At 36.7% G+C, this 21,922-nt stretch overlaps 1 protein-coding gene across 2 annotated transcripts in view; it reads right to left on the bottom strand.

Annotated features, from left to right (window-relative positions):
• Window positions 1-21,922, bottom strand: part of TBC1D19 (TBC1 domain family member 19) — a 174,860-nt gene that overhangs the window by 105,346 nt on the left and 47,592 nt on the right. For both annotated transcript variants that reach the window (XM_010368898.2, XM_030925828.1), the window contains 3 exons: window positions 14,751-14,825; window positions 13,199-13,262; window positions 11,833-11,879 (listed from right to left, as the gene is read on the bottom strand). In XM_010368898.2, coding sequence (XP_010367200.1) covers window positions 11,833-11,879; window positions 13,199-13,262; window positions 14,751-14,825 — 186 coding nt within the window. The remainder of the gene's footprint in view (window positions 1-11,832; window positions 11,880-13,198; window positions 13,263-14,750; window positions 14,826-21,922) is intronic.

Here is a 21,922-nt window from a genome sequence, read left to right as displayed (position 1 = left end):
CGCATAATCAAGACAATCCTAAGGAAAAATAACAAAGCTGGAGGTATCATGCTTCCTAACTTCAAACTATACTACAAGACTACAGTAACCAAAACAGCATGGTACTGGTACCAAAACAGATATATAGACCAATGGAACAGAACAGAGGCCACAGAAAAAACACCACACATCTACAACCATCTGATCTTTGACAAACTTGATACAAACAAGCAATGGGGAAAAGATTCCCTATTTAATAAATGGTGCTGGGAAAACTGGCTAGCCATATGCAGAAAACTTAAACCGGACCTCTTCCTTACACCTTATACAAAAATAAACTCAAGACGGATTAAAGACTTAAACGTTAGACCTAAAACTATAAGAATCCTAGAAGAAAACCTGGGCAATACCATTCAGGACATAGGCATGGGCAAAGACTTCATGTCTAAAACACCAAAAGCAAAAAAAGCAATGGCAAAAAAAGCCAAAATTGACAAATGGGACCTAATTAAACTAAAGAGCTTTTGCACAGTAAAAGAAACTATCGTCAGAGTGAACAGACAACTTACAGAATGGGAGAAAATTTTGCAATCTATGCATCTGACAAAGGACTAATATCCAGAATCTACAAAGAACTTAAACATGTTTACAAGAAAAAAACAAATAACCCCATCAAAAAGTGGGCAAAGGATATGAACAGACACTTCTCAAAAGAAGACATTTATGCAGTCAACAAACATATGAAAAAATGCTCATGATCACTGGTCATTAGAGAAATACAAATCAAAACCACAATGAGATACCATCTCATAGCAGTTAGAATGGTGATCATTAAAAAGTCAGGAAACAACAGATGCTGGAGAGGATGTGGAGAAACAGAACGCTTTTATACCGTTGGTGGGAGTGTAAACTAGTTTAACCATTGTGGAAGACATTGTGGCGATTCCTCAAGGATCTAGAACTAGAAATACCCTCTGACCCAGCCATTCCATTACTGGGTATATATCCAAAGGATTATAAATCATTCTGCTATAAAGACACATGCACATGTATGTTTACTGAGGCACTATTCACAATAGCAAAGACTTGGAACCAACCCAAATGTTCATCAATGATAGACTGGATGAAGAAAACGTGGCACACATATGCCATGGAATACTACATAGCCATAAAAAAGGATGAGTTCACATCCTTTGCAGGGACCTGGATAAAGCTGGAAACCATTATTCTCAGCAAACTCTCACAAGAACAGAAAACCAAATACTGCATGTTCTCACTCATAAGTGAGAGTTGAACAATGAGAACACATGGACACAGGGAGGAAAACATCACACACCAGGGCCCGTCAGTGGGTCAGAGGCAAGGGGAGGGACAGCATTACGACAAACACCTAATGCAGGTGACGGGTTGATGGGTGCAGCAAACCACTATGGCACGTGTATATCTACGTAACAAAACTGCACATTCTTTTTTTTTTTTTTTTTTTTTTTTTTTTTTTTTTTTGAGACGGAGTCTCGCTCTGTCTCCCGGGCTGAGTGCAGTGGCCGGATCTCAGCTCACTGCAAGCTCCGCCTCCCGGGTTTACGCCATTCTCCTGCCTCAGCCTCCCGAGTAGCTGGGACTACAGGCGCCCGCCACCTCGCCCGGCTAGTTTTTTGTATTTTTTAGTAGAGACGGGGTTTCACCGGGTTAGCCAGGATGGTCTTGATCTCCTGACCTCGTGATCCGCCCGTCTCGGCCTCCCAAAGTGCTGGGATTACAGGCTTGAGCCACCGCGCCCGGCCAAAACTGCACATTCTACACATGTACTTCAGAACTTAAAGTAAAATAAAAATAAATAAATAATAATAGTAACAAAGATTGCAGGGCATCTCCTCTAAACCAAACTCACAAGGAAAAAAAATTGAAAAGCAGAGCTTAAAAAAAGGTCATTTATAGGCCGGGCACGGTGGCTCAAGCCTGTAATCCCAGCACTTTGGGAGGCCGAGACGGGCGGATCATGAGGTCAGGAGATCGAGACCATCTTGGCTAACACGGTGAAACCCTGTCTCTACTAAAAATACAAAAAACTAGCCGGGCAAGGTGGCAGGCGCCTGTAGACCCAGCTACTCGGGAGGCTGAGGCAGGAGAATGGCGTAAACTCGGGAGGCGGAGCTTGCAGTGAGCTGAGATCCAGCCACTGCACTCCAGCCTAGGCAACAGAGCGAGACACCGTCTCAAAAAAAAAAAAAAAAAAAAAAAAAAAGGTCATTTATAGAATTTCCCAAAATAAGTAGCCAGGCGCAGTGGCTCATGCCTGTACTCCCAGCACTGTGGGAGGCCAAGGCGGGCAGATTGCCTGAGCTCAGGAGCTCACAACCAGCCTGGGCAACAATGGTGAGATCCCATCTCTACTAAAATACAAAAAATTAGCTGGGCGTGGCAGTGTGCACCTGTAGTCCCAGCTACTCGGGAGGCTGAGGCAGCAGAATTGCTTGAACCTGGGAGGGGAAGATTGCAGTGAACCAAGATCGTGCCACTGCACTCCAGCCTGGACAACACAGCAAGACTCCATCTCAAAAAAAAAAAAAAAAGCAGATAAAAGCCAACTTATTACTGATATATCATTTAAAGTAGGAATCTTACTTCTATAAGTATAAATATAGAATATGATTCTAAGGAAAATAAATATGTTTGCTAGGATCGTACAGAAATAATGTTAGTGAAATAGTGCTTAGATTAGAAAAATATGAAACAAATAACCCATCAGAAGGAATTATTTAAATAAAGTATGTTTAATTCATACAATAAAATACAGTATAATATGCCTCAATTAATATGGGTAATGACATGAAAAATGTTCACAATATTATTTTAAAAGTATAGTAGTTATTGCTATGCAATAACATTGTATGTTATTTTATTTCAAATTTTATTCTTATGTATAGTTACATATGCTTTCTTATTGTTCTAACAACATGCATTTTTCAAGAAACAATCATAATAATTTTAAAAAATGTTTTTAAGTAAAACTCTTGAGAGAGAAAAAACCATTAAGAATCTAGTGGAGGAGATTATGATGACAGAAACGTTATCATATTTGAGGAAGACATTAATGAACTGATAGCTAACAGCTGATAAAATATGTGCTATAATACCAAAAAAGTTTCCTAAAATTGCAAACACTGTATTGAAACTAAAAATATCAATAGTATTTGTTTTAAAAAATAAAAAAAGTAACAAAGAATCTATAATTTTAGCCTAATTACCTAACAGTACAATTTTAGCCTAATTACATAAATAAGGAATCATACTACAAGGTAAACTGACAAACATAAAAGATAGAAAATGGAGAAGATACTGTAAATACATGAATAACAGAAAAATAAAAATATTAGACATGTAGAAACTGTAATTAAGGAAATAATTACTTATAATATTTGTGAATTTCAAAAGGATCTCAGCATGAGTAATAAAAGGATCAATTAAGGAACTGTCCTCAAAAAAACAGAATGTTATGAGCTATTAAGTAGAAAACATAGTTAAGAATAACCATATAAAAATTACATAAAGTTTCAGCTTTTAAGTGCTAGAAAAGGGAAGTGTTTGGGAGAAACTTTTAGTAGGCTAAGAGAAATAAAGCCATCATCATAAAGGCAGCTTTTTACTAAACTGTCTAACATTAAAAGTAAACTGTTTATAATTCCAAAAGTTCTAAAATAATTTCTAACCAAGTTTTACTTTAGCAGATGTAAAGAGATAAAAATAAATAGCAAACATAAAGAGATAAAATGCGAAACATTCATTCATTGATTCATTTATTCACTCATTCAGTAAATATTGAGCAGATTGTGTTAAGCACTGTTCTACTTGGGGACAGTGCAGTCAAGGACAGGATTAACTTACAGCTGACTTGTGGTAGTGTTATGCTACTCTCCAGGAATACCTGGAAGTCTGGTAGTGACCCTTGGCCAAGATGCAGTGACATGTACTAACTAGTCAGTTGTAATATGCTATTTAATGACCAAAACTAACCTGGAGGCATTCTACATGTGTTTATTTACATGGTTTACTGAAAATGTAGATTGGCAAATTGCATCTGATATAATCAGTTGCAGAAACAACCCCTCAAAAAACTTCTCTCTTGGCTCTCTAGACCAAGGTGTCTCACATGTATCCTGAAAGGGCCCTGAGAGCTCAGTTGGAAATGTGGATCTCTTTGTGTTTGCAGGTTCATTCTTTCTCTTGCTGAAAGAAAGCCACATGTGGGTGTACCCTGAGAAGCCCTGTGAGTGTTGTCAATTATTTGACCCTGTGTGACTGTTGAAGCAGGGAACAAAGCAGAATGAAAAGATCTTGCCCCTGTGGAGCTTCCTTTGTAATGGAAAAGGGCAAGCAATAAGCAAAATTAATCAATAGTATGTTATACACATGATAGATGCTATGGAGAAAAACAAAGCTGGAAAGGGTATAAGGAGTTCCAAGCAGAAGAGCTAGTGAAACTTCTACTGAGAAGGTGATATTTAAGCAAAGACATGAGTAGTGAGGGAGCATGCAGGTAGACATTTAGGGAAAAATCTTTGCCAGCAGATAAAACAAAGAGCAAAGACACTCAGCTAGGAGGAAGCCAGGGATAAGCAAGGAGGCTAAAGTAGCTGGAGTAAGACCAATCAGGACAGTAACCGGAGATGAACTCAGACAGGTAATGGGATATCAAATCAAATGGGGTATTTTAGGTCACTGTCATGACTTTGGCTTTTATTTAATAAGTAGAATGAGATGGGAAGCCACTGGATAGCAGAAGAGTGGCTTATTCTGAATTGCATTTAAAGGCCTTCCTCCAGAAGCTGTGCTAAGAAAAGATTCTAGGTGGGCAAAGGTAGAAGTAGGAAGACCAGTTGGGAAGCTTGGATGTAGCAGTGGTGGTGACAAAAACTGGATGTATTCTAGATATATTTCAAAGGTAAACCTAATAGGATTACGTGTAAAGTCCAAGAGAAAGAGTGAAATCAAACGTGTGAATTAAAATAATGAGTTCCAATCGTCTACTGAAGAGTTCCACTTGAATATTTGATATGCCTCTGAAACTTAACTAAGCTTATCACGTTCACTAACAGCCCTGTTCCGCCTCCTGTATCCTCTATCTCACCTCAAGTAACTTCTAGCCAATTACGCAACCTAGATACTTGAAGGTGATCATTATCTTTTCTTTTTCTCATAGACCCCATATCAGATCAGTTCTCAAATCATCCTTAAAATTTCCTTCAAATCTGTCAAATTCTTTCCATTTCCAGTGTTGTTCTCTTAATTCAGACACTCATGATGTCTTCTGGACTACTAGAACAGGGAGGGGAATAAAAAAGAAAAAGATTTCCTGAGTATGTATATGTGCAAGGCAACAGGCTATGTGATGTACAGTCACTATTTTTTTTTCATTATTTTACTTTTATTGTTTTTTTTTTTTAATTATACTTTAAGTTCTAGGGTACATGTGCACAATGTGCAGGTTTGTTACATATGTATACATGTGCTGTGTTGGTTTGCTGCACCCATTATTGCGTCATTTACATTAGGTATTTCTCCTAATGCTATCCCTCCCCCGTCCCCCTACCCCATGACAGGCCCCAGTGTGTGATGATCCCCACCCTGTGTCCAAGTGTTCTCATTGTTCAGTTCCCATCTATAAGTGAAAACATGTGGTGTTTGGTTTTCTGTTCTTGGGATAGTTTGCTCAGAATGATGGTTTCCAGTTTCATCCATGCCCCTGCAAAGGACATGATCTCATCCTTTTCTATGGCTGCATAGTATTCCATGGTGTATATGTGCCACATTTTCTTAATCCAGTCTGTCACTGATGGACATTTGGGTTGATTCCAAGTCTTTGCTATTGTGAATAGTGCCGCAATAAACATACGTGTGCATGTGTCTTTATAGCAGCATGATTTATAATCCTTTGGGTATATACCCAGTAATGGGATCACTGGGGCAAATTGTATTTCTAGTTCTAGATCCTTGAGGAATCGCCACACTGTCTTCCACAATGGTTTAGTTTATACTCCCACCAACAGTGTAAAAGTGTTCCTATTTCTCCACATCCTCTCCAGCACCTGTTGCTTCCTGACTTTTTAATGATTGCCACTCTAACTGGTGTGAGATGGTATCTCATTGTGGTTTTGATCTGCATTTCTCTGACGGCGAGTGATGATGAGCATTTTTTCATGTGTCTGTTGGCTGTATAAATGTCTTCTTTTGAGAAGTGTCTGTTCGTATCTTTTGCCTACTTTTTGATGGGGTTATTTGTTTTTTTTCTTGTATATTTGTTTGAGTTCTTTGTAGGTTCTGGATATTAGCCCTTTGTCAGATGAGCAGATTGCAAAAATTTTCTCCCATTCTGTAGGTTGCCTGTTCACTCTGATGGTAGTTTCTTTTGCTAGGCAGAAGCTCTTTAGTTTAATTAGATCCCATTTGTCTATTTTGGCTTTTTTTGCCATTGCCTTTGGTGTTTTAGTCATGAAGTCCTTGCCCATGCTTATGTCCTGAATGGTATTACCCAGGTTTTCTTCTACAGTTTTTATGGTTTTAGGTCTAACATTTAAGTCTTTAATCCATCTTGAATTAATTTTTGCAGAAGGTGTAAGGAAGGGTTCCAGTTTCAGCTTTCTACATATGGCCAGCCAGTTTTCCCAGCATCATTTATTAAATAGGGAATCCTTTCCCCATTTCTTGTTTTTGTCAGGCTTGTCAAAGATCAGATGGTTATAGATGCGTGGTGTTATTTCTGAGGTCTCTGTTCTGTTCCATTGGTCTACATCTCTGTTTTGGTACCAATACCATGCTGTTTTGGTTACTGCAGTCTTGGAGTATAGTTTGAAGTTAAGAAGCATGATGTCTCCAGCTTTGTTCTTTTGACTTATGGTTGTCTTGGCAATGCGGGCTCTTTTTTAGTTCCATATGAACTTTAAAGTCGTTTTTTCCAATTCTGTGAAGAAAGTCATTAGTAGCTTGATGGGGACGGCACTGAATCTATAAATGACCTTGGAGAGTATGGCGATTTTCACGATATTGATTCTTCCTATCCATGAGCACGGTATGTTCTTCCATTTGTTTGTGTCCTCTTATTTCACTGAACAGTGGTTTGTAGTTCTCCTTGAAGAGGTCTTTCACATCCCTTGTAAGTTGTGTTCCTAGGTATTTTATTCTCTTTGAAGCAATTGTGAATGGGAGTTCATTCATGATTTGGCTCTGTTTGTCTGTTATTGGTGTATGAGAATGCTTGTGATTTTTGCACATTGATTTTGTATCCTGAGACTTTGCTGAAGTTGCTTATCAGATTAAGGAGATTTTGGGCTGAGACAATGGGGTTTTCTAAATATACAATCGGGTCATCTGCAAACAGGGACAGTTTCACTTCCTCTTTTCCTAACTGAATATCCTTTATTTCTTTCTCTTGCCTGATTGCCCAGGCCAGAACTTCCAATACTACGTTGAATAGCAGTGATGAGAGAGGGCATCCCTCTCTTGTGCCAGTTTTCAAATGGAGTGTTTCCAGTTTTTGCCCATTCAGTATGATACTGACTGTGGGTCTGTCATAAATAGCTCTTATTATTTTAAGATATCTTCCATCAATACCTAGTTTACTGAGAGTTTTTAGCATGAAGGGCTGTTGAATTTTGTTGAAGGCCTTTTCTGCATCTATTGAGGTAATCATGTGGTTTTTGTCTTTGGTTCTGTTTATGTGATGGATTATGTATATTGATTTGCATATGTTGAACCAGTCTTGCATTCCAGGGATGAAACCAACTTGATCTTGGTGGATAAGCTTTTTGATGTGCTCCTGGATTCGCTTTGCCAGTATTTTATTGAGGATTTTCGCAACAATGTTCATCAGGGATATTGGTCTAAAATTCTCTTTTTTTTGTTGTGTCTCTGCCAGGCTTTGGTATCAGGATGATGCTGGCCTCATAAAATGAGCTAGGGAGGATTCCTTCTTTTTCTATTGACTGGAATAGTTTCTGAAGGAATGGTACCAGCTCCTCTTTGTACCTCTGGTAGAATTTGGCTGTGAATCCGTCTGGTCCTGGACTTTTTATTGGTTGGTAGGCTATTAATTATTGCCTCAATTTCAGTCTATCCAGCAATTCAACTTCTTCCTGGTTTAGTCTTGGGAGGGCGTATGTGTCCAGGAATTTATCCATTTCTTCTAGATTTTCTAGTTTGTGTAGAGGTGTTTACAGTATTTTCTGATGGTAGTTTGTATTTCTGTGGGAACGGTGGTGATATCCCCTTTATCTTTTTTTATTGCATCTATTTGATTCTTCTCTCTTTTCTTCTTTATTAGTCTTGCTAGTGGTCTATCAATTTTGTTGATCTTTTCGAAAAATCAGCTCCTGCATTCATTGATTTTTTGAAGGGTTTTTGTGTCTCTATCTCCTTCAGTTCTGCTCTGATCTTAGTTATTTCTTGCCTTCTGCTAGCTTTTGAATGTGTTTGCTCTTGCTTCTCTAGTTCTTTTAATTGTGATGTTAGGATGTCGATTTTAGATCTTTCCTGTTTTTTCTTGTGGGCACTTAGTGCTATAAATTTCTCTCTACACACTGCTTTAAATGTGTCCCACAGATTCTGGTACATTGTGTCTTTGTTCTCATTGGTTTCAAAGAACATCTTTATATCTGCCTTCATTTCGTTATTTACCCAGTAGTCATTCAGAAGCAAGTTGTTCAGTTTCCATGTAGTTGTGTGGTTTTGAGTGAGTTTCTTAATCCTGAGTTCTAATTTGATTGCACTGTGGTCTGAGAGACAGTTTGTTGTGATTCCTGTTTTTTTACATTTGCTGAGGAGTACTTTACTCCAATTATGTGGTCAATTTTGAAATAAGTGCCATGTGGTGCTGAGAAGAATGTATTCTGTTGATTTGGAGTGGAGGGTTCTGTAGATGTCTATTAGGTCTGCTTGGTGCAGAGCTGAGTTCAGGTCCTGGATATTCTTGTTAATCTTCTGTCTCGTTGATCTGTCTAATATTGACAGTGGGGTGGTAAAGCCTCCCATTATTATTGTGTGGGAGTCTAAGTCTCTTTTTAGGTCTCTCAGGACTTGCTTTTTGAATCTGGGTGCTCCTGTATTGGGTGCATATATATTTAGGATACTTAGCTCTTCTTGTTGAATTAAACCCTTTACCATTATGTAATAGCCTTATCTCTTTTGATCTTTGTTTGCTTAAAGTCTGTTTTATCAGAGACTAGGATTGCAACCCCTGGTTTTTTTTGTTGTTGTTTTGTTTTGTTGTTTTTTTTTTTTTTGCTTTTCATTTGCTTGGTAGATCTTCCTCCATTCCTTTATTTTGAGCCTATGTGCATCTCTGCATGTGAGACGGGTCTCCTGAATTACAGCACATTGATGGGTCTTGACTCTTTTTCCAATTTGCCAGTCCGTGTCTTTTAATTGGTGCATTTAGCCCATTTACATTTAAAGTTAATACTGTTATGTGTGAATTTGATCCTGTCAATATGATGTTAGCTGGTTATTTTGCCTATTAGTTGATGCAGTTTCTTCCTAGCATCAATGGTCTTTACAATTTGGCATGTTTTTGCAGTGGCTGGTACCGGTTGTTCCTTTCCATATTTAGTGCTTCCTTCAGGAGCTCTTGTAAGGCAGGCCTGGTGGTGACAAAATCTCTCAGCATTTGCTTGTCTACAAAGGATTTTATTTCTCCTTCACTTATGAAGCTTAGTTTGGCTGGACATGAAATTCTGGGTGAAAATTCTTTTCCTTAAGAATGTTGAATATTGGTCCCTACTCTCTTCTGGCTTGTAGGGTTTCTGCTGAGAGATCACTGTTAGTCTGATGGGTTTCCCTTTGTGGGTAACCTGACCTTTCTCTCTGGCTGCCTTTAGCATTTTTTCTTTCATTTCAACCTTTGTTAATTGACAATTACATGTCTTGGGGTTGCTCCTCTCGAGGAGTATCTTTGTGGTGTTCTCTGTATTTCCTGAATTTGAATGTTGGCCTGCCTTGCTAGTGTGGTAAGTTCTCCTGGATAATATCCTGAAGAGTGTTTTCCAGCTTGGTTCCATTCTCCCTGTCACTTTCAGGTACACCAATCAAACGTAGATTTGGTCTTTTCACATAGTCCCATATTTCTTGGAGGCTTTGTTCATTTCTTTTTACTCTTTTTTCTCTAAACTTCTCACTTCATTTCATTCATTTGATCTTCAATCACTCATACCCTTTCTTCCACTTGACCAGATCGGCTACTGAAGCTTATGCATGCATCACGTAGTTCTCATGCCATGGTTTTCAGCTCCATCAGGTCATTTAAGGTCTTCCCTACACTGTTCATTCTAGTTAGCCATTCGTCTAATCTTTTTTCAAGGTTTTAAGCTTCCTTGTGATGGGTCCGGACATCCTCCTTTAGCTTGGAGAAGTTTGTTATTATCGACTTTCTGAAGCCTACTTCTGTCAACTTGTCAAAGTCATTTTCCATCCTGCTTTGTTCCATTGCTGGCAAGGAGCTGCGATCCTTTGGAGCAGAAGGGGCACTCTGGTTTTTAGAATTTTCAGCTTTTCTGCTCTGGTTTCTCCCCATGTTTGTGGTTTTATCTACCTTTGGTCTCTGATGATGATGACCTATAGATGGGGTTTTGGTGTGGATGTCCTTTTTGTCGATGTTGATGCTATTCCTTTCTGTTTGTTAATTTTCCTTCTAACAGTCAGGTCCCTCAGCTGCAGGTTTGTTGGAGTTTGCTGGAGGTCCACTCCAGACCCTGTTTGCCTGGGTTTCACCAGCAGAGGCTGTTGAACAGCAAATAGTGCAGAACAGCAAATATTGCTGCCTGATCCTTCCTCTGGAAGCTTTGTCTCAGAGGGGTACCAGGCTGTATGAGGTGTCAGTCAGCCCCTACTGGGAGATGTCTCCAAGTTAGGCCACACAGGGGTCAGGGACCCACTTGAGGAGGCAGTCTGTCTGTTCTCAGAGCTCAAACACTGTGCTGAGAGAATCACTGCTCTCTTCAGAGCTGTCACACAGGGACGTTTAAGTCTGCAGAAGTTTCTGCTGCCTTTTATTCAGCTATGCCCTGCCCCGACAGGTGAAGTCTACAGAGGCAGGCAGTCCTCGTTGAGCTGTGGTGGGCTCCACCCAATTCAAGCCACCTGCCACTTTGTTTACCTACTCAAGCCTCAGCAATGGCAGATGCCCCTCCCCTAGCCAGGCTTGCCACTTCGTAGTTCGATCTCAGACTAGTAGTGAGCAAGGGTCCATGGGCGTGGGACCTGCTGAGCCAAGCACAGGATATGATCTCCTGGTGTGCCGTTTGCTAAGACTGTTGGAAAAGCGCAGTGTTCAGTTGGCAGTGTCCCGATTTTCCCGGTACAGTCTGTCATGGCTCAGAAAAGGAAATTCTTTTTTCCCTTGGCTCAGAAAAGGAAATCCCCCAACTCCTTGTGCTTCCCAGGTGAGGCGATGCCCCCCCAGCTTTGGCTCACCCTCCATGGGCTGCATCCACTTGCCAACCAGTCCCAGTGAGATGAACCAGGTACCTCAGTTGGAAATGCAGGAATCACCCATCTTCTGTGTTGATTATGCTGGGAGCTACAGACTGGAGCTGTTCATATTTGGTCATCTTGGAACCCACTTCCTATAGTCACTATTTTTTAATCAAAATTATCCTAACTGATTTACCCCATGCTAATCTTTCCATATTCCAATATATTTTCTAACAGTAATTTTCAAACACAGATTTGATCATGTCATTCCACTGTTTCAATGACTCTGGGGCTTTTTACATCCTAATCCCTCTGCCTTGATATATTTTTACATCATCATTTATTCACATTATTCGTTCATTAATATATGTGTATTTATCCAATAGAACCTACCTCAAGAAAATCCTTAGGTGCATAAACAGGTCTGAAAAGGCTTAAATCTAGAATAAGATAGATTATAAACAAAATTTCAGCTAATAAGATATGAAGTCTTATTAAATAAATGTAATCATTCTTTCATATGTTATCATACAGATAGATTAATTCAAACATTTCTTGAGAATCAATTATTTGTCATACACTGCATTAAGTACAGAGAACACTAAAATGAAAAGACAATTTCTGCCCTTCCCATCCTAGATGACATATTCTGGAAGAAATTAAGAGCATCCTATTCACAGATCGTAATTATTTATAACTGAATTGGCCAAACAAGGTCAATGTAACATAAAGGTTCTATATGAGAATTTTCAATGTACTTAAAATACAAACAATGCATTCTTAGTGAATTCCTCTAGTTGTATTAAACTATTCCCCCTTTTGAACTCAAATAACTATACATAATAACTCTATTATGGTATTTATATCTTACCTAGTGCCCTACATGTATTTTAGCAGTGGTAAAGAAGGGGGAGGAGGGGTTATGTACATGTCTGTCTATACAATTACAGGCATCTATCATAGTAAATGAAGTATAGTTGTTATTCATTTTACATTTATAAAATTGACTACATTTTAAATATTAAAATGAACAAAAATAAATTCTTTAAAACATTTTAAAGTCTTCAAACGTATTTTTCACTATTTATCCTATTTTTAACAACCCAATATAATTAAGCTTGTGCAATATTTACCTTAATTAAAAGACAAGAATCTCAAAAATCCACTGGACAATTTATTATTTTATAAAAATGTTTTTAAACGCTGCTTTAAAAAAGGATAAATAAGGCCAGGCACAGTAGCTCACACCTGTAATCCCAGCACTTTGGGAGGCTCTGGTGGGAGGATCAGAGGATTACTTGAAGCCAGGAGTTCAACAGAGAGAGCCAGGGCAACATAGCAAAACCCCATCTCTACAAAAAAATAAAAAAATTAGCCAGGCATGGTGGTGCGTACATGCCTGTAGTCTTTGCTACTCAGGAGACTGAGCTGAAAGGACCCTCTGAGCCCAGGAGTTTCAGGTTAAAGGGAGCTGTGATCAGGCTACTGCACTCCAGCACAGGTAACAGAGCAAGACCCTGTCTCTAAAAACACAAACAAACAAGCAAAAAGCTGCTCCTGATGTCTGTATTTATTAGTTGCATCTGGTGTCTGGGAGTTTGAATAGGCCAGTCTAATTCTGGTTTTCCAGAAGACAGAAAATTAATGAGAAGGAAAATTAACATCTTCACAAAAGAATCGTTAATTATGTTATTTTGCATCCACAGTTAAGAAGGCAATCTTTTTCCACTACTACATTCAGAAAAAATTGTTCACATACCTGGTTCATCAGTTCCCATTTCATTCCATTTATTAAGAAGTTCTTTCTGTTCTTCAACTGGCCTCTGGAAAAGGTAATTTAAAACTGGTTTCATTTCATTTTTGAAGTCTAGCAATATAACTAAAAATAAGAATCAATAACTTACTTAAAAGCTTACATAAACTACAATAACAGGATAAATAATTTCATTAAACATGTCGAATTTGGGGGGTAACTGCATTTAAATTATTATTTAACTATTATGTTATATCTAGTCTAAATGGCCTAGTTAGAACATGGTGCTAATGAGTCCAATAAAAGAAGGTAAGTGATCTGTACTGGCCAGTACATTTCACAAAGAAAAACTGCTCCCCAGCCACATACTACATCTCTTACCCCCATCCAGCAGACTCAGAAAAGCATCATAAGGGGGACTGGCCAAGAGAGTGTGACTAAGAGTTACTAGCATTATCTTCCTATATGAAAGGCAGTATATTATACAATACTACATATTTAGACAGTTTTTAATATAAATGTATCCTTTTTAAATACCATCCTTCTGGTGCCTTCAGTAATTTTTCCTTGGATATTATTCAAAGTATACCCACTACATCCCGTCCAACAACAGGGAATAAATAGCAGGTAGGGAGAATGAAGTAAAGGGAAACTGGGTCTCTCCTACTTGTGAGCAGCTACAAAGAATACAAAACATCCCTCAAGTGTTTTTTCTTTTCTTTCTCATCTTTTCTCCTCAATGCTCAGAGTAACGTAAGTGTTGAATATTAGATCTAAATAGAATTCCAGTTCTACAGAGAGAAGACAAATTATCCTTTTTGTTTCCTATGTTAATACCGAAAGATGGTACCGTATTGCCTGTTACAAGATCACAGTATGCCTGAACTCTATCTGTGATTCAAGAAATATGGCTATTGTGCTAATTAGCCAAAAAGTAAGGAGACTAAAGGTAATTAAAACATTTAAAGCATATTGCTAATCTCTACAGCCAAATCCTAACTCATCTATACTACAGATTCATATTTATATTTATTTGCAAAGACACAGGTTTGTTACAGTAATAATTATAGCACATGAAATAGAAATCTATATAGAATGTACCCACATAATTGGCCTTTTACAGATTTTTATTTCAAACGAAGTTGATATACTAGTAAAAATAAATAAATAGGCCAGGCGCAATGGCTCACATCTGTAATCCCAGCACTTTGGGAGGCCAAGGTGGGCGGATCATGAGGTCAGGAGATCGAGACCCTCCTGACTAACACTGTGAAACCCCGTCTCTACCAAAAATACAAAAAAATTAGTTGGGCGTGGTGGCACGTGCCTGTAGTCCTAGTTACTTGGGAGGCTGAGGCAGGAGAATTGCTTGAACCCAGGAGGCAGAGGTTGCAGTGAGCTGAGATCGCGCCACTGCACTCCAGCCTGGGTGACAGAGCAAGACTCTGTCTCTAAATAAATAAATAAATAAATGTGCCTAACAGTTATATAACTTCATGATACTTTCTCGTATTTGATTCACAATGAAATACTTAAACAGAAAAATGTTTAAAAGTACCTTTCGTGCCAGTGGGATACTCAGTTCAGTGCACATACTATTTAAACTCTTCAAAATTCTTTTTTCCCAACTTCCCTGAAACATAAAAAACAATCAATTATCTTTTCCAGTAACAATACTAAAACTAATAAAAAATATTAAAGATATTACGAATTACATAGAAATGGTAAGGTTGGTTGAGATTGGTTATCCCTATTTATTAGTTCACTCAACAAATACTGACTATTGCCTACTATATGCCAGATACTATCCTTTGTGCTATGAATTAAGCAGTGAATAACAGAAAGCCTCAGTCCTCAAATAACTGACATTTTAGTTCAGGATGGGAATAAGCATAGATTTTTTTTAAATGTCAACAAGTCATATGGTAATAAACATTATATAGAAAACATTTATGAAATGCTTAAATTTAACTTATCTTTTTATCTGATATTTTCTATCTAACATTTTTCTATCAGATAAAAAGATAAGTTAAATTTAAGCATTTCATAAATGTTTAATACTTAGGAATCCCATTAATGATCTAGTAAAAGGTAAAAATGTACAGAAATTTTTTTATTACATTGTAATTTTCCCAAAAATGAAATTTCACCCCTAAATACTTCAGCATGCACATTCTTAGAATAAGGACTTTTTCCAACATATCACAATATCATTATTATATCTAAGAAAATTAATATTTCATGATGTCATACTTAGTCGATACATGTTCAAATTTTCCAGCTATTTCCATATATCTTGTAGAGTTTTTTTAAAATCTGAGATCCATTCAAAATTCATGCAATATATTTCATTGGTTGTCATGTCTCTCTCTTTCAGAGCAGTTTAATCCAGAATCTCTCTATTCTTTTCTTTTTTATGATACTGACTTTTTTGAAAGGTCCAGGCCAGTTATCTTTTAGACTGTGCCACAATCTGGATTTGTCTGACTATTTTTCACAGTATTGATTACCTTCTTCATTATCCCTTCCATTTGTTATAAAATGGAAATTAAGTTTTAATAGTCCTAGGTTTGATCATCCATAAATACCATATTTTAATATACTATTCTTTTCAATGACAAGCGAAAATGCCATAATAATGTTTTTTGTCTTTTTACTAAATGTGCCTACAGACCACTTCTGGGTCACTGAAACCAAAATAAAATAATACCAAAGTCCCAAAATTCAGACCTAATAAGGAAACAAAGAGAGAACTGTATATTACTCATAAAGAACAGTAATAATCAATTTATGAAAGTGGAATAATAATAACAGTTCTTTTATATGGTTGCTACAAAGATTAAAGATGTTAATACATGTAAACTGACTCAAACAGTGGCATAATATGATAATTAACATTCAGTAAGTGATGGCTTTTACTACAGCTATCATTAGTCATAGATTCTTCAACACACACATTCAAATACATTACTCTTTATCTGAAATTTGCTCTGCAAGCTCAACTCCCACCTCCAACATTGTTATTCTTGCCTAAATAAATCTTATTCACCTTTTAGGTATCAGCTTAAATATCCCTTCCTCCATTAGGACTTTTCTCACCGGGTACCCAACCAAGATAGCATTAGGTGACTTTGCTCATGGGCTCTCATAGCACCCTGTCCTTCACCTATCATGGTACAAATCACACTGTGTCTAGCACATAATAGTGCTCAATAATTAAACAGATTTCTACTCTAAGTAATGTTGCAAGTATTTTAAAAAAATTTTAATGCAATGGCCCAAGCAGTGAATGAACAGAAAAAAATCATCTGAAGGATAAATATCGAGCTTTGTGAAATGCATAAAGTTCAGTTTACTACATTTATAGAAACAGATTTTCAAGAATAAAAGCATACTCAATACATTACATGAAATAGCCCCCAAATTAACTCTATTTATTGGCCTATTTTAATTCTCTCCTTAACTATAAATAATTCTCTTAGATCCAAAACTTATTTGGTACCTCTTATTTGGGTACATTGTTAATGAGTAAACATTTATTATAATGATACAACCTACCTTCCACATTCAATATCTTTACACCCAACCTTATTCAGATAAATCTCATTCACCTTTCTGATGTCAGATTAAGTATCATTTCCTCTAACGAGCCTTCTGTTATCTGCTGCCTCCCACCCCCAATGGTGGAGGAAACAGGTAAGAAAAAGCTTATTAAAAAATACTTCTAATTAAATGATCGCAATAAAATAAAATTTGCATACATATTAAAAATCCAATCCCTGGATTTTTATTTATCCTATCATAAGGAACCAAACTGCTAGCTATTAAACGATGGCTACAAATGTTCTCATTTTCAATCACTCATGCAAACAGCTCTAGAATTGATAAAAAGGCATTAACTCTCAGACATAAAAACAAAACTAAAGTTATTAAATACAATAGACATCGATGTGTAGCTCATAATATACAGAGTTGACCCTTGAACAACACAGGCTTGAACTGTGTGGGTTTACTTATATTTAAATTTTTTCTAATATGAGCAACAATTTCAAAAAACCTCACAGACAAACCACATAGCCTAGACATACTGAAAATTTTAAGAAAAAGTTGAGTTTGTTCTGAATGTATAAAATATATGTAGATACTAGTAGCCTCTTTATCATTTCCTACCATAAAGTATACACAAAACTATTCTAAAAAATTAAGATTTATTAAAAACATATATATATACTTTCAGATTATACATGGTACCATTTGAAATTGAGAGAAATATAAACAAACATAAAGATGCAGTATTAAATCACAACTGCATACAATTAACTGTAGGACATACTATATTACTGTAAAAATTTTGTAGCTACCTCCTCTTGCTATTGCAGTGAATTCAAGTGCTGTGAGTATCTGCTTGAAACCCTGGGTGATGCTAATCATCTCCATGTGAGCAGTTCCACAGGCCTGTAAATTGTGTACTACAGTAAAAAGTGATCTCTCACTGTCTCACTTTTTTTATTGTGTTGAGCACAATATTGTCCCTGAATAATAGCATGGGACCCATACAAAAAGCCACTAGTGATGCTAGAAATGCTCCCAAGAAGAAAAGTCATGACATTACAAGAAAATGTTGAATTGCTTGATATGTATGGAAGATTGAAGCCTGCAGCTGCAGTTGCCCATCACTTCAAGAGAAATTAATCCAGCATAAGGACCACTGTAAAATAAGAAAAGGAAACTCATGAAGTCATTGCTGTAGCTACACCACCAGTGGCGAAAACCTCGCTTTTTTTTTTTTTTTTGCAAAATACTCTTTTATCTAGTATTGAAAATACAACTTTTATGTGGGTGCAGGGTTACTAACAGGCATACCTATAGACTCCAAATATGATTTGAGAAAAAGTGAAGTCATTATATGACAATTTAAAGCAAAAGAAAGGTAAAGGATCTAAAGCTGGAGTATTTAATCCCAGCCAAGGATGGTTTGATAATTTTCAAAATCAGTTTGGCTTAAAAATATCAAGATAACAAGAGAAGCAGCTTCTGCTGACCAAGAGGCAGAAAATGAGTTCCCAGATGCCATTAAAATTATTGAGGAAAAAGAATATCTGACTGAACAAGTTTTTAATGCAGAAGAGAGTGCCTTATTCTAGGGTGGAAAAATGCCACATAGGACTTTTATTAGTAAGTAAGAGAAGCAAGTACCAGGATTTAAGGCAAGAGAAATAGGCTAATTCTACCATTTTGTGTAAATGCAATTAGGTTTAGGACCAGGACTGCCCTTATCTGTAAAGCTGCTAACCCCTGAGCCTTGAAGGGAAAAGTTAAACATCAATTGCCAGGCTTTTGGTTTTACAACAAGAAAGCCTGGACAACAAGAACACTTTTTCTGGATTGGTTCAATTTATGCTTTGTCCCTGATGTCAGGAAGTACCTTGTCAGTAAAGGATTGCTTTTAAAGCTCTTTTGATATTGGACAATGCCCTTCACCTCACAGAACACCATGAGTTCAACAAAGAAGATATCAAATTGGTCTACTTACCCTCAAACACAATGTCTCTAATTCAGCCTCTAGGTCTGGGTCATAGGGACCTCTAAGGCTCATTATATACAGCACCCTATGGAAAAGATTTGCCAATGCTGTGGAAGAAAAACCCAATACAGAGATCATCATGACAGTCTGGAAGACACATACCATTGAAGACACCATTGTTGTTATGGAAAAAGCTGTGAAAGCCATCAAGCCCAAAGCAGTAAATTCCTGCTGGAGAAAACTGTTTCCAGATGTTGTAAAGACTTCACAGGATTTACAAGAGAGTCAATCAAGGAAATAAGAGATTGTAGATATGACCAAAAAAGGTTGGGAGTGAAGGGTTGCAAGATACGGATTTTAGAGAAATTCAACAGCTAATAGACACCACACCAGAGGAATTAATTAAAAACAACTTGATGGAGATGAGTGCTTCCAGACCACTGTCAGAAAATGAGGAAGAACACATAGAAGAAGCAGTGCCAAAAACCAAATTGACATCAGACAATCTGGCAGAAGAGTTCTGATTATTCAAGACTGCTTTTGACTTCAGTGTCCATATCATAGAAAGGTCCATTTTGCAACACGGACCCTTAAAACTAAAGCAAACAGTGAAAGAGGACTGGAACCATATAGAAATATTTTTAGAAAAATGAAGAAGTAAAAATGTCAAATGGGAGTTCCAATGTATTTCTGTAAAATTACACCAAGTGTGCCTGCCTCTCCTGTATCCCTTCCATCTCCTCTACCTCTTTTGCCTCTGCCAGGCAAGATAGCAAGACCAGCCCTTCCTCTTCTTCCTCATCCTCAGCCTACTCAATGTGAAGAGGATTTATGATAATTTATGATGAAGATATTTATGATGATCCACTCCCACTTAATAAATAATTTTTCTTATTTATGATTTTCTTCATAACATTTTCCTTTCTCTAGCATTCTTTATTGTAAGAATATAGTATATAATATATATAACATATAAAATATGTGTTAATCCACTTAATATTATCAGTGAGGTTTCTGGTCAACAGTAGGCCATTAGTAGTTAAGTTTTGGGGGAGTCAAAAGTTATATGTGAATTTTTGACTGCATGAAGGGTCAGCACCCCTAAACGCCACATTGTTTAAGGGTCAGCTGTTCTATACAAATTTTCAAGACTGCAATACACAATTTTAAAACAGCATAAAACTCACTAAAAATTCAAACATGAAGACCATTCAAAATAGAAAGATAACTTTTGGAATGACACCTAGACAAGATGTTGAATATTTGTTAACTTATCCTTTAAATAATTATTTTGGCAAAAACAACTCATTCAGGTATTTTCTGTAAAGCGATGAATCACAGTTGTCCAAATAGATATCACTTTGTACCAAGAACTTCAATTTACCAACTCTAAATTTAACATTAGATATAATATATAGAGAAAGAAGTCAAGAGAAAAAGTTACACAGAAAACAAATTAGACATCATAAGAAAGTATTCTGAATAGAAAGAATTGTTGAAACACAACTATGCAATTTACATGTGTTTACATATGTTATTTTATTTGATGAAACACAACTATGTGCTTTACATGTGTTTACACATGTTATTTTACTAACCTACAAGATGTGTATCATTACTATCATTTTACAAATGAGGAAACTTAAAAAATAACACATAAAAGCATAATGAGAAAGACTGTTAAGAATGTAAGAAGTGCTGATTAAAACTTATTTGATTATCATTTTTTTCTGAGCTATACAATTAAAGCAGGAACCTAGAAATGACCCAGAACAGAGAAATACTATGACTAAGCACTGAGGAAAGAAAAAAAAGAGTATATCCAATTCAGAAAAGTGGGGTTTTTTTATAACTAGAACAGGGGGAAATGAGGTATATTATCTGAGTTTTTGAATGATGAAAATACATTGATTTAGCAAATATTTATTAGCCACCTATTAAATACATGCCACTAAAGATGAATAAAACAGCATTCCTGTCACTAAGAAACACATCACTTTTGTAGTGGAAGTCAGGAGGGTAAGAGAGATACACAAATAATATGGGACAGAGATAGTTTACAAAAAGTTCATAAGATCTCTATCAGTCCATATGTCATAAACTACAGAAAAAAACATGAAAGAATGAACAAAGAAACAGGAAGCTAGATATGGCTAAACTTGAACATTGTCAATTGAACATATACTACTTCCTTGAAAATCCTACAAATAATGAAAGAAAAGTGACCCCAGTTCTTGGCCACATCTATCCTCTGTCCCATATCTATAACACTATGTCAAGGTGGAGAGGTCTTTTCCAAGGTATCTCTTGCAAGAACTTCAGTCAGATGGTCAGTGAAGTCATTTCCATTGAAATCTTGGATGGTCAAAGGAGTCAGTTCCATAGTTATCAGAAACAGGAACAGAATTTCCTGACAATGAGGGGAAATCCAAGATGAAGAAGCAAGCGGCTGCTTTCAAGCTTGGCCATCCTTTAGGTTCCCTCAAGAACTCTAATCTTAATTAAGTGGTATCCATTCATTCTTTTGTTCACTCGCTGACTCACTGACTAATATATTAATATACTGAAAGCTGTCTATGTGCCAAGCACAAAATAAGGATCAGTGAGTAAATGTAGTAAGGAGCAGACAACTATGTAATATGAAAAAGACACTTTGCAACAATTAGAAATATTTACCTCAAATATAACTTAACTCAGTGAAATTATGAGCTCCTTGTTTCCAGAAGTCCTGGAGCAAAAGGAGATGAGAAGTGAACACTTGCCAGAGTTTGGACTGGATAAACTTGAGGTCCACTCTAGCTCCAGTTTTATAGACAACAATTTTTCTCAGGTCCTATTCGTGGAGGTGGATAATTAGTCCCTAAGTCTTAGAAGAAATGCCAAAAAAAAAAAAAATCATTATTATGCCTGTGCTATTATTTAAATAATTTCAATGTACATTTAGCACCCCAAAATAAATAACTAGATGGTTTTCACCCAAAAGACTTACAAAATAAATTCAAAGCGTTCATGTTATCCACAAGGAAAGTGAATGGTTTTTTACATTTAAAATGTTCAGATAGGAAGATATTTACCTTTTATCCAAACCTGTACCCTCTCTAAATGAAATTCTTGTTGCCTTCAAGTAAATTTCCCTAATAACTGGAATCTATGGCATTGACTCAAAGGATTTCAGGAATTTCATAAATAAAGCAATTTCTAAGTAT

This window comes from Rhinopithecus roxellana, chromosome 2, assembly GCF_007565055.1.
Source record: "Rhinopithecus roxellana isolate Shanxi Qingling chromosome 2, ASM756505v1, whole genome shotgun sequence".
Classification (NCBI taxonomy): Eukaryota; Metazoa; Chordata; class Mammalia; order Primates; family Cercopithecidae; genus Rhinopithecus; species Rhinopithecus roxellana.
This window is presented reverse-complemented; position numbering and strand designations above follow the sequence as displayed.